Genomic DNA, 14,971 nt, shown 5'->3' with positions numbered 1-14,971 from the left:
CCCAAACAATAAGATTTAAGTTCCTTTCTTTTGTTCATCTTTTTAAAAAACTTTTCGTGATTGGAGCCAAAAATGCTAAAAATCTGACTTCAGCCGTGATGTAATAAAGCAAGTGATCTAGAGAGCTCGAGCGAACCACCTTTATGGTTGAATTTGGGGCCCTAAAACTTGTGAACTACCTTTTAAGTGCAGTCAAATGATTCATAATCCAACCACCTGCCGTTGTTTTTGCCTTTTGGTAGGTAAAATCCGTGAAGTTTTTTACTGCTTTTTGGCCATTGCTTTACACTTGTTGATCAATAATTAATCAACACCTAACCAACAAGAGGATTTGACATTAATGGAGGGTGCAGAGATCCAACTGAAGTGAAAGAATAAACAATAACAATGATAAAAGGGGGGGAAAAAAACCCATTTCCATGTGTTGGAAGCGGTTAGAATCATCCATATGCAATCTCTACACTGGAGAATCAGCTCCACCCTTCACATGAACGTCATGAATTTCCTTTGCTTTCTTCTGAATCACGGAAGCAAACTCCGAGTAGCCAACAAGCGAAGCAACAACTCAATCATGCCAGAATGATTAACTGAGTGAACTGTGGGCACTTGTAGATCTGCAGTTGTACAAACTGAAGAAAATCATTCTTCAAGAATAAGATATGATGATGAAGATGCAGCCGGTTTCAGTTCATTATTATCCAGGCTTCCTCAAGATGATGGGATGATAAGGTTTTGGACCTACATGTGCTTTAAGCCTGACAAAATAAAGTCATACATATGCTCTGTAAATAATAAACACAGCAAACATTCCGAAAAAGGTAATTAAAACCGGTTACAATGCAATTAATGCTAAACTAAACACATTATCAGCTAACCACCAGCCACATTTGCCAAAGAGAGCTCTTATCATCCAATGCTTTCAGATGTGGCCACAGAAACCACAATGCAAATAAAATGGTATGTTCAACTATACATTAAGGTAAGAAAAATGGAAAGAAATCAAAACCAACACAACATTTATTTAATAAAATCTTAGAAAAATTCACCAAGTAACAGTTGGTCAGTTTCCCATTGATACATACCACTTCTGCTTAAAAAGTGTTTTATTAATGCCTACCTAACCCCCAAAACATACAAATAAATAAATAAACAAATGGGAAAAATAGCTAATTTTACTTAGCTGCAGAACTTTTAATTGACAGATGGGGGCTGTGGAATTGTTGATCCAACGGTTATATATATGTATCTGGAATTAGTCATCACCTGGTGTTTGCCACTGAGAGTCTCTGAAATTTGATTTAATAGGGTTTCATTTACTTAAGCAGCCCATAATTTGTCAAAAAGCGTGTATAACTAAAATTTGTTTACCAAACAAAGAAAACATACATTTATTCAACCAAAGTGTAGAAACATGAATTGCAAAGTTGAATGTATACAAACTCCAATGATGAACCCAAAAAAATCCATAATTTTTTCATCTGACAATAATCACCATAGGATGCATGCCCAGATGGTAAAGAAATCAGGTTCAGATTGAAGAAACTTGAAGGTGAACAAAGAAACGCAGAAAGAAACAACCATCAGATGTTGCAAAAACGTGGGATGAAAATGAAAACTTGCTGCACCTGGTCTTCTTCTATAAGCTTATTGGTCAATTCATGACATTGTCTTCGAATCAATCCCTTGCAGGGTATTAAAATTCGATGGCCCAACGGTGTCGATGAATCCTCGAACTGACAGCTCCGGTACAGAAAAATTTTTCCTCAGCACCTCATGGTCTAAATAGATTACAACAACTGTAATATCATCATGAAAGAACCGCCTGACTCCCTTTCCAACCTTCTTAAGATCATCGTATCTCATCTCTCTCTTCCTAGCTGCCTCGTTTAAAGCCGTTGTAAGAAGTCTCCTCGCAATGCCCTAACAATTAAAGGATGGCAAAAAAAATTGAGAGTTCTAAAGATGAAGGTGTAAAAATAGCAAATACATGTTATGGAAGATTAAAACATACTGCACGAGGGTTATTATGCACAATCTCAACTGCTTGCTGATTTGTCAAGTGTTCCCAGAGCCCATCAGAGGCAAATATGAGAAATTTATCATTGGGTTGCAATACTCTTGTACATATGGATGGTTCTGCTGTTAGCACAGGCCGACGAATGGGTTCAGGAAGGTGGAATCGTGGGAAAGATGGATCAAGAGAGAACTCCGGCCTCTTCAAGTATGCATCACCTATAGATCTCGATACCTAATAGAAACATATGCACAAACACACAAAGAAGCAGGAGAATGAGATTACAAGCAACAAGTTCCACTGGCAGATGTTGCAGGCAAACAAATTCCAAAATGGTTACTAAATCAAGCATGCTATAAATTTTGGATATGCAAAAAGGTGAATCTCAGATATCGCAAAAGGAAAATAAAATTTTTGTATATGCACAAGAAGCTGTTATGCATATCAAAGGTGCAAATAGAAACATATAAGTCTGAAAATGGGTTACTTTATAAGGATGCTTTCAGACAGTTACCCTCCATTTCTAATATCCCTGGGCCCTAACAAATGTGTTCAACTAGTTTTTCAATTTGTCAATATAGCTACTTTTACCATCTAAACACCTGTTCCTGATTCTAACTCATTTTAGAGTTTTTATTCATATTCACCATGTTTCCTTCCTATTTCAAATGATTTGCTCTAACAGTTAGGGACATCTGGGGATCAAGTGTAGCGCCATGTGTAAGTATTGAAACAGTAGTCATCATGCCCTTGAATTTAATAATTTCAATTTCTTGTAATTAACTAGCAAAGCAAGGTTATAGATGTAAGGAACCTATAATATCAGTTTCATCTGAAAATTTGTGCTTGCATCATGAACATCTACCTAGTTAGTTTGAAATAATTTATCAGTTTATTAGTGTTATTTTATATTTGATGCAACATTAATCTTAAATATATCATCCCTTCAAAAAACTGCCCAATTATGTCCAGACTTTTTTTGTTTTGTTTTTCTTTTTTTCATTTTTTATTTAAAGGCAAATGAGAAAATGAATAAACGTTCAGAATTGTTCCAAGGAGAAAACATCCAAAAAAGCACTAAATTAATAAACCCTAAAAAGAGCTTAATTATTGAATGTCTGCAGCTGCAGACCATAAACATGCCATGATCTCACCATTGAGGGGGGAGGCATTGACAGGTTACAAACCGTAAAATTCCATGTTTGTTCCCATTCTGAACCATAACTGCTGATATGCTTTTGTCAAGATGGTCAACTAAACAGGCAAATTTGCATTTACAGGTTAATGTTTGATAATTTTTTATGTCCAAGGGAGTTGGGGCATCTCTATGTATTTTGTCCACTTGCAGCCTGCTGGCATGCAAGATGGTGCAGGAGTGAAGGTCCGCAAAACTTAAAACTCTAATTCCACGTTTGCACTCATTTCAAAGAAGCACAAGTTCTTTATATATGGAAGTAGAGAACAGATAAGTAAATAAAAAAGTCAGAGATTTGTAGAGGAGTACAAACCTGAATTATGCCTTTGATACGCCAGACCCCATGCTTCATAACTACAATATGTGAATCATCTGGATGCAAGGACCTGAGTTCTTGTCTGACCTCCTCCATACTTGCATTGTGTTCCCTGGACAACTGCTCAGCAATGATTTTATTTGATCTACCTAAGCAACCTATTACGGCCCGAGAATCACCCAAGTTAGCAACATATAATGTTCCTCTCCAGATAACTCCAACCAGACAACAAGACCCAATTGCTGCAATTACTGGTTTTATTCCACATGTCCTACGCACAAGAGTAAGAAAACCATCCTCAGTCGCAGAAAAAGCACTTCTGAGGATATCCTCAGACATTGTTCCATTTTCTCGAGCAAGCCCTGTAAGAAAATAAATATGCTTTATGTAAAACTTCCATAACTTTCATAAATTACCACCACTGCACAAACAGGAAATAAGAAACAAATACAAATGTCGTGCACTTTAAATATTTAATAGTGTATACATAAAAATGGAGCCTTAGAATTGAAATCTGTTGCCCCAAGTCCTCGTCCATGGTTCTTTTGCTTATTTACTTATGGATTTGAAATTGAATAAAAATTCTATATATTCTGAATCTACAAAATACAACTTCAAACCAAAAGCAAGTTTTTTCTTTTTTCTAATTCCACATAATTGAAATTCCAAAATCAAGTCCAAGTCTGTACAATCAAATACAGTCCAATCAATTAATCCCTTCCACTCTATTCCAACAATAAATTCAGTCACAATCTCAGGCTCACAGCATTACATTTTATACATTACACAACAAGACAAGAAAACAAACACAAATTCACTTGTTTCCGTCATAAGAAGACAGAACTAATTCAAATTAGCAACAAATATATACTAAGAAAAAACTCAATTAAACAAAAGGGAAAAAAGGCTTTTACTCAAAATGATTACAAGATAAAATGACTCCGTCAATAGAATCCTATAAGGGTCAGTAATAAATAAAATCAAGAACACAAACACGTACAATTCAACTAATCGAGAACACCACAAACACTTCTTTAAAAAATCGTATTCGAGTGATAAAAAAACCCACATGCTCACAAAGCAACGTATATAGAACAAACAAAGAAATAATTTGTGTAAACCTCCACAAAGTAAAGGACTCGCCTAAAAGCTCTCAAATATGAATTGATTAAGTTTCAATGACAACAAATATAGACTACAATAAACATTTGAATAAAGCAAGAAGCGAACAAAAAAGTAACGAAAACTTCAAAAGCGCTCACTCATTAGATGAAGAAAAAGATGATCGGAGATGAAACGAGAGGCTTCAGGACCACCGTGGCCGTCGTAGACCCCGACGAACGTGGCATCGCGGCCCGTTTCGACCTGGCTGTGGTCTTCGATAACCTCATTGGCCTGCACGACGGCGAACGAGAACTCGCCGAATGAGTGCTTCTCGAGGTCCCGGCACCAGATGAGCGCGTCGTTGGCACCGCTTCCAGAATTATCATCATCCTTGCTCATAGGGGCATATCGACGGGCCAAAGGTCCCCAACACGCCAATGCAAGCCTTGCCAACCACGAAAACATCCCTCATTTCCCTCTCCAACAAAACCCTAAGAATCGAGCGATTCAAAGAGACGAACACAACAAAAATCTAACTCATCAAAATCCAGAGATGGAGAGAGAAATGGCTGAAGACGCGGAGAAAAATCCACATTCGAATATATGCGAAATGGAGAATCCGTGGTCCTGGTCTAGTTAAAAATGTAGAAGAAACTCCTGCGTTTGGAGACAAAGAAAATGGAGAACCCTCCGCGTCTGGTTAGTTGGAAAATCAAGAATCGGCAGTGTTTGGCTAGAGAGAAAATACAGTGAAAAAAAGCTTCGGAGTTCACCGCTCAGAAAGAGAGAGCAAACTTTGCAGCGGAACTGCTGAATGGTAAAGTGAAGAAGCAAGTACACTTTTAATGACCCTAGTTACTAAAATGCCACTTTCATTGTCATTAAACTACAGAAATGCCACTGAACGAGGAAAAGCCTCCGGCGCTCCGCGAATAAAACGACAGACGTAGGATTCGCTAACCCTTTAAAAACGACAATCCTCGATTCGAGTCATTTCCATTTTTCTAGCAAAATTAATTTAGAATAAAAACGACATTTTTGTCGATTCAGATAATTTCCCTTTTTCTAGCAAAAATAATTTAGAATTTAAAAGTGTAATCTATTTGCACTCGACATAATATTTAAATTGTTATCAATTATTTTTTTATAAAAATATTTAAAATTTTGCTACTTTCAACACAAATTTCCACAAAATATTAATTAATAGCCCTTAATTACCTCTATTTGGTCATTCCAAAATCTTAACCGTTTCTGATACAAAAAATAAAAATTATTTTTAAAATCTGTATTTGACAAAAAGGCAAAAATTAAAAAGAACAATGAAATGAGATAAAAGGATCTGAGGCCTTGATGAGGTCAACCAAAGACGTGTAGAGCGTAGACAGAATCAAGTGGCCGAGGGAATTCACCACCGTTCGATGACGCGTGTGACGGAGTAGGTGGCCAGTCGGTTAAGTGAGAAATGAATGAAGGATGAAGAGTAGAGGGAAGTAGTTTTCCAAAACCATGGAGGGAACACATGACACACGTGAGCCTACTTGTATTGGATCACAAGCCTGTCGTTGTATTCGGTTGACCTACAATCCTCCGTATATCTCATGGTATTCTAGTTGCAATTAAAGGTCTTTATTATTGTTGCCACCGTTGACCAATCTAATCGGACGGCAATGATTTGTTGATCGTTGGACACGTGGTCAAGTTTCGTCGCTGGGACGGTGGATGACGTGGTGGATGATCCTACGGTCCAAAAACCGCCTCAGCACCATGTTAGGACAATGTCCTTGTCCATCTGGATGGAGAAACTTATCTTTTTATTTTTTCCCCTTTTTATGTGAAATATACACAAAATTAAATAAATAAACGAAGAATGTAATTTAAATTCACACCCTATATTTGATTGGCAGAGGGTACATATAGTAATTGAATAAGAGTTTATTAGATGTGGTTGTCTACAACAAAGAATATAAATAACAGGCGAACGTGTCGAGGAGTTGTCCTTTGAACCCAAAATCAAAGGAATAGAGAAACAGTAGAAGATTACATGGCTTCATTTATCAAACGCTTGTGCTGATTGTAATGCCTCTCTATCAACACCTTCGAAGCTCCTTTAATCGTTCTTCGCCATGTCTGCCATTCAAAAATTAGTTCAATGTTTAATTACAAATTTACAACGTTTGATGTCACTTTTTAAAACACTTTCACTTCCAAAAACACTAATTGCGCTGCAAGCTATAAGGATTTTAGGATTATTGCTTTAAACGGTTATAAATTTCAGGGATTGTGCCCAAACTCACCTTCTCAATTGCTCCCAAAATGGACTTGTTCCGGAGATCCCTCACTCTGAGTTGTGATCTCCCTATACCCAATTGCAGAAGCAATGCCGCCGATCTCCGAGTAGCCGGAGGAAGCAGCGATCTCTTCTCCACAACTCCAGAACTGCCATTCGGTGGGCTCTCACGGTTGTGCCCTTCGCGGCTTCTCCGGCTCTTTTTCCGGCGTTTCACTACCCGGAGCTCCTTCGCGGGAGCATCGTCGCCGCCCGCTTGGGCGAACTTCCTGAGGAGTTGGTCTGAAGAAGCTTTTGTTACGTGTTGAACTTTAGCGGATTCTTCCATTGTGGAGAGAAAATGGCGGTGGAAGTGTTGGGGCAAAAGGTAAGTGGGAGGTTACTGGATATGAGCTTAATAGTTAATATCAAGGGAATGGACCGTTGGAATAGCATGATTTGAATAAAGAGAAATCAGAAAATATAGCCGTTATGAACAAATAATGGAGTTAAACAGCGGGATATGGCATGTGATAATAGTGATAAGAGGTAAAATCCAAAAATCCCAGTTTCCTGACAGGTCGGTTAATGCAATTACAACGCCACATGTTGCCGCTGACAAGGTTACAACAAGATTTTATTAAAACAAATGTGATTTATATATTAGGTAGTTTTCAAAAATAAAATTCTATTTAAAAATTTAATTAAAATAAAATAAAGAAAGAAAAGAGTAGAGAGAGAGAGAGGAGGGGGGAGAGAAAATAAAAAATAATAATTAAAAAAAAGCCTTATCATTACCATCTCTAACCCAAATCTAATAATACAAAATCGTCTACATTTATGTAGATTCAGCTGAAATTTCGAGAGAATACAGAAGGTTAATGGCTGAGGAAATGAAAGACAGGAAATAAGAAAATCCCATTTTCTGATGCTCTTCCAGGCTGCATGACGTCTGAATTCATGTTTCAACAGTGGTCCATAGAGAAATACACAGAGGCTCTTAATTAAATAAGAAATGCTGTAGTCGAAGATCCTTAGTGAAAAGCAAGAAAAATAACTAGGAAAAAGGAGAGACGCAGAACTGCCAAGAGTAGGGCATTGCGAATTCAACTGGTTGGCTTTCTCTTTAAGGCAGTCTAGCCGTGGACGGTTGCCCAGGAAAACAAGCACTGCACCATCGTGGAAACCCATGCCTGAAAGCTTCTACACATTCTCAAGCTTCAGCACGGCTCGCTTGTTCAAGCTTTGACATGATGAGATCAGATACATGTTCAACTTCTGTTTCGTTTGGTGATGGAAAATCTCAAGCAAGATGACAGCTCAAAGCAGATTCCAACATACCTCATAGTTATGAGCTGAATTCAGTCCCAAAACTTAGAGCATGGCATTCCAGATTTCTCATGTTTAGCTGCATGATGGGGGGAAAGGGAACATAAGCATAGGTAGAGAATATCATCAAGTCCCACAATCACCGCAATCACATTCTGACAGCATACAGCCCAATCAAAGCCACAACAAGAATCGAGAATAAGAAAAATGTGTTCCCTCTAAAACTTTTAAAGAGTCATGGATATCCCTTTCTGTTCCCACTGACCATCTACACCAACATTAAGCCAAACCTTGACCCAATTTTAGGGCAGACGTATAGTTCATATACAGCTTTAAATGTTCAAACCCTTGTCATGGAATAACTCCATCTATCTTCTAATTTTACACCCGAATTTATAAAATTGGTTCATCAATCCAACAGTGTATAACTTTTTCACAAAACTCATCATGTGCAAATAGTCCTCCTTTCTGATTAAAAAACCATTTGTAAGACAACTAATTTATGGGTTCAATGAAAAGTCCCTTCCCTGTTTACACATCTAACTTCAACAATTTCTCAACTCCTCTTGTTCTGTTTCTATATGTTCTTCCCTCATAAACTCTTCCTGAGAACCCTAGTTTCAAGATGGAATTTATAATACTTCATTTATAGATGCCTCTTATATTTGCAAGGAATTGACGTCAAGCACCAGTTTTGCTTCTTTTTGATGTTTTATTTCTAACTTAAAATTGACTAAGGGATTTAAGACTTTGTTGAGTTTAGTTGCGTAACTTATATATATGTGCATGCTCAAGTCTGTAGGAATCCAGACAAAACCATGTGCACATGCACACATCTGCATTTCAATTCTAATTCCTTGAAAAGGTTTTAGCAAGCTAAGAGGATACAGAGCTTACCACAACAGCAACTCCCGTCTCACAAAATTTAGGAATGCAAATGAGTCTTACAACCTGTCCCTCTGATCCTGCACTGAAGGATTACCTATTAGAATCTTTCAAAAGAAATGAAAAAGATCAAATAGTTTGGTTAACAATTTCGAATTTATGGAAAAGTACCCTTTATTAAGCGAGTTTCATATTTATCCTGATTACCAACAAAGTAAACATGAGGACAGCTCTCGATCAAGAAAGGATCTCTATCAGTGAATGGATAGCACCCTGAAAAGAAACATAAATATTAAGGTAGACATACAAGAGAAACCCAAACACAAACTCATAATGAATCATATTTTAATCAAATAAACTATTCTTTCTCTTCCTCTCCCATTTTGTGCATCTCCCTGCCACATGTATGCCTGATATAAATTTTGTAAGCCAAAAAACCAAGTTAAGCTTAAACAAGTGGTTTAAACAACTAAGTGAATTAGGAAAAAAAGCCATAATCTAGCATGGACTAAAACAACAAGAATTTTTACCAAGAGTATTAGGTGCTGTTGGTGCTAGATGCCTCCACCGTAACGTCCTTTCCATGAATTCAAGCTTATCTTTTGCCTCTGAATACTTCTCAAGATCATCCACATTCTGACCTGATGTTCCAAGAAATCTGAAAAGTGCAGAATCACCATATCAAGCTATCAACACAAATAAATAAAATGAGTATTTACTGTAAAATTCTATCCTCATATTACCTGATATTTTCAAGCTCAAAGGAATGAGGATTAGTACAAGATCTAAATGAGTTATAAGCTGATGATCCAGGGAAAAGGCATCTATGCAAGGGCTATCAGAAAAATGAATGTCAGAAACAAATCAAATGTGACAAATGAAATATGATGTATGTATACATGCAAGGACATCAAACAAACCTGTTGAGGTAATGAGAAGTTTGCTGGGTCATCAGGCCCTGGCATGATATCCAAAGGCAAACCTGCAGCAATCTGAACATAATAAAAATATTAAGAAACTTGATTCAATTAATGGACTAAAAAGGAGCCAATTCAAAATTATTAATTGACTCATGAAAAGAACCTGAGTCAACAAGATATCCAGCTCTTTAATTGGTTCGGACAACCTTGACTGATCCTTCGAAGCTAAATTCTGCAATAATGGATTAAAAATGATTAATTATTATGTGTTATCCTCAGTGTCATCATGAATCTTATCTTTGAAAAACCCAAATAAATAGACACAGGAAAATCCTGAACAACAGGGACATGTCAGGGGAGAGCTTTTATAATGAGAAGAAAGGGAGAAAAAAGGTCATCAATCTAAGGGAAAATTTTACTTCCATTGTTTCTAAACTTAAAAGAACCTGAAAATAAAATATATATTACCATAAAGTGCCTCAGAAAGAAACCATAATGACATAGAAAAGGAAAATTGTGGACTTGCTGACCCATGAAGAAGACGATTACAATATACAGTTGTGTTACCTGTCCATTCAGAAGTCCACGTGGAACTGCAACAGAATTCCCAGCAATTACAACATGAACTATCTGTGCTGCAATACCTTGTTCCTGCCCAATTGATGATTCTACGAAGTAAGCAAGATAAAACAGTTTGTCATGTAATAAGCAGCTTGACAGCTTGAAAGAAAAGACAACATGAAACCGTAAGAACCTTCTCATCTCCTAGATGTCCTGTTATATGATCAACAAGAAGCTGAAATTGGAGAGGATTAGAAGTGCTGCTTCCAACACTTAGCCCAGATACAAAAACAACATACTTGTCCTCCCCTGCGAGCATTCAGAACTAAACAGTCTGACACAAAGCAAAAGGAAATAGATGCATGGAGTTGCATAGCAAGTCAAATTACTTGTTAAGGCTAAAGCAATAGAAAGGACTGCTATAAATACAAAAATCACAAAGTTGAGCCAAATGTTTCAATAAACAAGGTCCAACTGGTTCAATTCTTGCATGGTTTCCTTTCCATGTTGTTCTCAGTTCTCACATCTGCTTATCATAATGAGAATTTGAAATATAAGACAAGCAACAGATTGAATTAATTAATACAAACTTGTTATTCATCTCATTTTTCAATATTCCAAATGGCTGATTTTTTTTCTTCTCAGTTTTTCCAAGTTGCTCCTATATATGAGCCTGCAGCTTGAGACTTGGATATTTATGTTCATTAAGAGAACTGGAATTTGCTGGTTCAAGGAGAGAAACCAAACCTTGTGCCAGTTAATCCTGAAAAAATGGACACACCTGCTTATATTGAATTTTCAGTAAGTACTAATATCTTTTTATCCTTATCTGGAATTTTCTTATCCAATTTCTCCAACAAATTCCCACTCTTACCGTATATTTCACAGCATATCATTGGACTTCCATAAACTGATTTAAGTTGCTAAAAATTTCAAATCCTTACTAGAAGAAAACTAAACCCTTATACAGAACATCTGTAGAAAAGAGTGTGTATAACCAATAAACAAGTAGTTCATGTATATAGTCACTGCAAGCAAAAATCATAACAAAAACAGGAGGGAGGTGCAGATGGTACTTGATTTTAGTGGCAGCTCTATCTGCGGTGGTAGGTCAGCGTCCAGAATATCTTGTACCAAAAATTCACCAGCACTGGTTTCTTTTCCATGCAGACCAACAACAGTCCCTATCAAATGTATGATGTCAATGCACAACAAACATTCTTCCAGGCTTCCAGCTGATATTCAAAACTGTTTAGCCCACCAAGTCATACTTTCAGACAAAAGACCAGGACAAAGTAACTGCTAATCCAGCTTAATTAGACATTTCCAAAATGAAAAAGTGTTGCTCCAAGTGTTTAAAGTTATGTCAATGAACTGAAGAAGCTCATTCAAGATGGGGCAACAGATGGTTCACTCTCCAATGCTTCAGTGCACAGACACATATGGGATGATCAAAACATTAAGGCTACATTTAGTTGGCCCAGCAGGACATGATAGAACATGATATACATGTTTTAGGGGCTATTATTTCCAATAGAATATGATATCTTTGAATATTATATTCAATGGATATTGCTATCCTAAGATATCATGTCCAATTGGATATGTCATCCTATGCTAGTATTTAGTTTGTTGAAGGAATAAAAATTGGAAAGAAAAATCTATTTCATCTTAATATTAATTTTTTTTTAAATTAAAATTTTGGCATATGCCTCTAATTAATTTTTTTAACTAAACTTTTTTGTTTCACAAAGCTGAGTAACATGAAGAAGGAATTTTAAAATATAAAAGAATAGATAAGAGAGAAGAAATTATAATACATAGGGTATGCATATTCCATGTATAAGGGAAATGAGAAAGAGGATGGACATGTTATCCCACCTCTTATATTTTGTTCCATTCTTAACCAAACATGAGATGGCTTATTATATTCCATTGTAAACTAAGTATGGAACAGGTTATGTAACCTTACCTCTTATCCTATCCCATATTATATTCAGCATACCAAATATAGCCTAAGGGTTTGACATGCATTTGCTTCATTTGATCATAATAACCATTTCATTGCCTCAATCTATAGAAAATTAAAACCAAATGGCAATGGTAAAATATCAAACTCCTGCATGAATAATTGAAAGACTTCTACAGTTGTATAAAGAAGATGGAACAATAGGCTCAGGATAAAAGACCAGAGTTTTGAAAGACAGGATAAAACACAAGAAAAAAATGAGTTAATATCCAATGGTGAATTAGCCTTATGTCTTCCAGCGTCACACCCAGAAATATGACAGATTCCATACCACCCTTACTTTATTCTGATAAGCTATTCATGACACTGACCTGTAACATATACAGAAGGTAAAAGCATTGTTCCGCCAAGTTTAACTCTTCCACTCTCATCCTCCAGCACCAAACTATCATCTGAGTGCATAAAGTTATGAGGCTTGACAAGCGGGGCCACAGATCTCTGTAGATTGAAAAATTAAACTCAATTAAAAATGTCTAAGCAAAACAATAAAAGAAATTTATTTGTTAACAACCTGATTACCTCCTTGGAGTACTCATCAAGAATGCATGGTTTAAGTTTCATGTGCTTGTACAGAGTTCCAACAATGATACATTCCTTGCCTTCTTCCAGCCCCAAAACTGTACAAACTGCAACATCAAAATTTTATAAATATAATCTACACCAATCCACAGAACTAAAACTTCATCCAATTTACTAGCCTTGTCAAAACCAAAATGTAATGCATACATATAACTAACACTTAGTAATAAAAACATTCAATTCCCATTTCCTTGTATAAGTGCACCACAAGCAATAACAAACCACCAAACAAAATATAAAAAACAAAAGCCCAACAAAACAACCCAACCACAAATTTAATGCTCATCATGCAGTCTAGTGCACAAACTGCAAGCCAAAAGAACACAATAAATTTGATTTACCATATCGACTTTCCAATTTTCTCAAAGCCTAAAGTATTGGCACCCTAAAAAATATAGTAATTGCAGATTCCCTCCTAATTACAAGGTCACCAACAACCAAAAAGAACATAAAAATTCTAAATACCAACCCCCAAATGCTCTGTCACAGAGAAGTCAATCCAAACCGGTTTTATTAGAAACTTCATATTAGTAAAGTGCAGATTCACAACCAATTAAACCCCAAAGTACCAAAAGTTCCAAATTGATCTCATGAAACAGCAATTAAAAAGCCATACAAATATGAATAAGAAACCCTTACTTCGTAAAAACACAGCAACTTGTAATTTTTCTCTTCAACACATAGAGAGCAACCAGAAAATGCTATGAATACCAGAAACCAAATCATCCCTTGTAAAATATATATAAAAAATCCCTAAAACTCTCAATTTTTGTGGAAGACAACATTGTGAAATACATGTTTCTTCTTAATTAAAAAAATTAAAAAAAAATAAAAATAAAAAAAAGACCGCTAATAGTTCCAAAACCCCAAATCATCCCCAGAAGTAAGAATTTCAAACATAAAACTTCTAAATCAGGGCTTCATGGTAGAGTTCTTATAATGAAGTCGTAAGATTTTTCTGGAGATTCAAAAGAAACCAAACTCCAAAATGCCCAATTGAAAAAAAGAAACAAAAAACAAAAGGTTGTTGTTACCCATAGAATATGGAAAGTGAAGGAAACAGAAATTACCAGGCAAATGGGGTTTCCAATTAGGAATGAGGGAGTAGATGAGAGTTCTCATCATGTGGAGTCGAGCAAAGTAAATCTGGCTGTACTGCTGACCCCTATACGTCTCTTTCTCGATCCGAAACTTCTCATCCTACAGGGGACAACGAAAAATAAACAAATCAATAAACATAATGGCACAAAAATCTGTTAAAGCCGTCAGAAATCGCAGAATCTTCGTCAAACGGGGACTGCTTGTTTGCTGAGAAATCGCAGGAAACGAAAAGAAAACGTGAATTATTTTAAAGCGGAGGCGTTCATTTAGGGCCTTGCAGGGTCCGGGTTTTCCTTTCTTTTTCGCCCAAATTTCCATTAAGCCAAACAGAACACTCATGAAAAAGGGAAAATTTAGAAAGTAAGGGCAAACCGGAAAAAAAATTGTTAAAAAAAAAAAAAAAATTCAAATCAAATCAACTAGAACATGTTAAAATTCCCAGGTTTCTCTCCTTTTCCAACTGTTTCTCAGCAACCAAAGAAAGTAGCACTACGAAGAAAATGAAAATCATGAAGCAGAGCAATAGTTTCGAATATAACCAGGGATTCATAGAGAGACTGCTTTCTCTGGAGATGCTTCTCTGCGTCGATTTCCATTGCTTCCATGGCGGGAAAAATCCAGAAGTGAAACACTTCAGTCCCTATTCAACAGTCAGAATATATACATATATAA

The 14,971-nt window shown here is 36.3% G+C and overlaps 3 protein-coding genes across 8 annotated transcripts; all 3 read right to left on the bottom strand.

Moving 5' to 3' along the window:
• Positions 1-315: 315 nt before the first annotated feature.
• Positions 316-5,455, bottom strand: LOC100258978 (probable protein phosphatase 2C 25). Of its 3 annotated transcripts, none has more exons than XM_010655586.3 (5): positions 4,788-5,455; positions 3,523-3,887; positions 2,012-2,248; positions 1,626-1,920; positions 316-755 (listed from the first exon to the last, which is right to left on the bottom strand). In XM_010655586.3, the coding sequence occupies exons 1-4, from the start codon at positions 5,092-5,094 to the stop codon at positions 1,657-1,659; spliced, it is 1,173 nt and encodes a 390-aa protein (XP_010653888.1). In that variant the 5' UTR covers positions 5,095-5,455; the 3' UTR covers positions 316-755; positions 1,626-1,656. The 3 variants fall into 3 exon arrangements, with proteins under 3 accessions (XP_010653888.1, XP_010653887.1, XP_002279599.1); XM_010655585.3 differs by having other exon boundaries at positions 316-629; XM_002279563.5 differs by having other exon boundaries at positions 316-614.
• Positions 5,456-6,499: 1,044 nt separating this feature from the next.
• Positions 6,500-7,357, bottom strand: LOC100264148 (uncharacterized). Its single transcript, XM_002279535.4, has 2 exons — positions 6,924-7,357; positions 6,500-6,756 (listed from the first exon to the last, which is right to left on the bottom strand). Exons 1-2 carry the CDS (start codon positions 7,242-7,244, stop codon positions 6,667-6,669), a joined length of 411 nt encoding a protein of 136 aa, XP_002279571.1. The 5' UTR covers positions 7,245-7,357; the 3' UTR covers positions 6,500-6,666.
• A 307-nt stretch (positions 7,358-7,664) lies between these two features.
• Positions 7,665-14,942, bottom strand: LOC100241865 (DNA polymerase delta small subunit). Of its 4 annotated transcripts, XM_002279497.4 has the most exons (15): positions 14,839-14,942; positions 14,269-14,398; positions 13,139-13,245; positions 12,931-13,057; positions 11,667-11,774; positions 10,784-10,899; positions 10,597-10,680; positions 10,193-10,261; positions 10,030-10,101; positions 9,853-9,944; positions 9,640-9,767; positions 9,281-9,382; positions 9,122-9,189; positions 8,237-8,303; positions 7,665-8,138 (listed from the first exon to the last, which is right to left on the bottom strand). In XM_002279497.4, the coding sequence occupies exons 1-14, from the start codon at positions 14,902-14,904 to the stop codon at positions 8,244-8,246; spliced, it is 1,329 nt and encodes a 442-aa protein (XP_002279533.2). In that variant the 5' UTR covers positions 14,905-14,942; the 3' UTR covers positions 7,665-8,138; positions 8,237-8,243. The 4 variants fall into 4 exon arrangements, with proteins under 4 accessions (XP_002279533.2, XP_019076961.1, XP_019076962.1 ...); XM_019221416.2 differs by lacking the exon at positions 7,665-8,138 and having other exon boundaries at positions 9,122-9,194; XM_019221417.2 differs by lacking the exons at positions 7,665-8,138; positions 8,237-8,303 and having other exon boundaries at positions 9,119-9,194.
• Positions 14,943-14,971: the final 29 nt, after the last annotated feature.

The sequence above is a fragment of the Vitis vinifera genome, chromosome 8 (genome assembly GCF_030704535.1).
Source record: "Vitis vinifera cultivar Pinot Noir 40024 chromosome 8, ASM3070453v1".
Lineage (NCBI taxonomy): Eukaryota > Viridiplantae > Streptophyta > Magnoliopsida > Vitales > Vitaceae > Vitis > Vitis vinifera.
The sequence above is the reverse complement of the archived record's forward strand: the minus strand, read 5'-3'. Positions and strand labels throughout refer to the sequence as shown.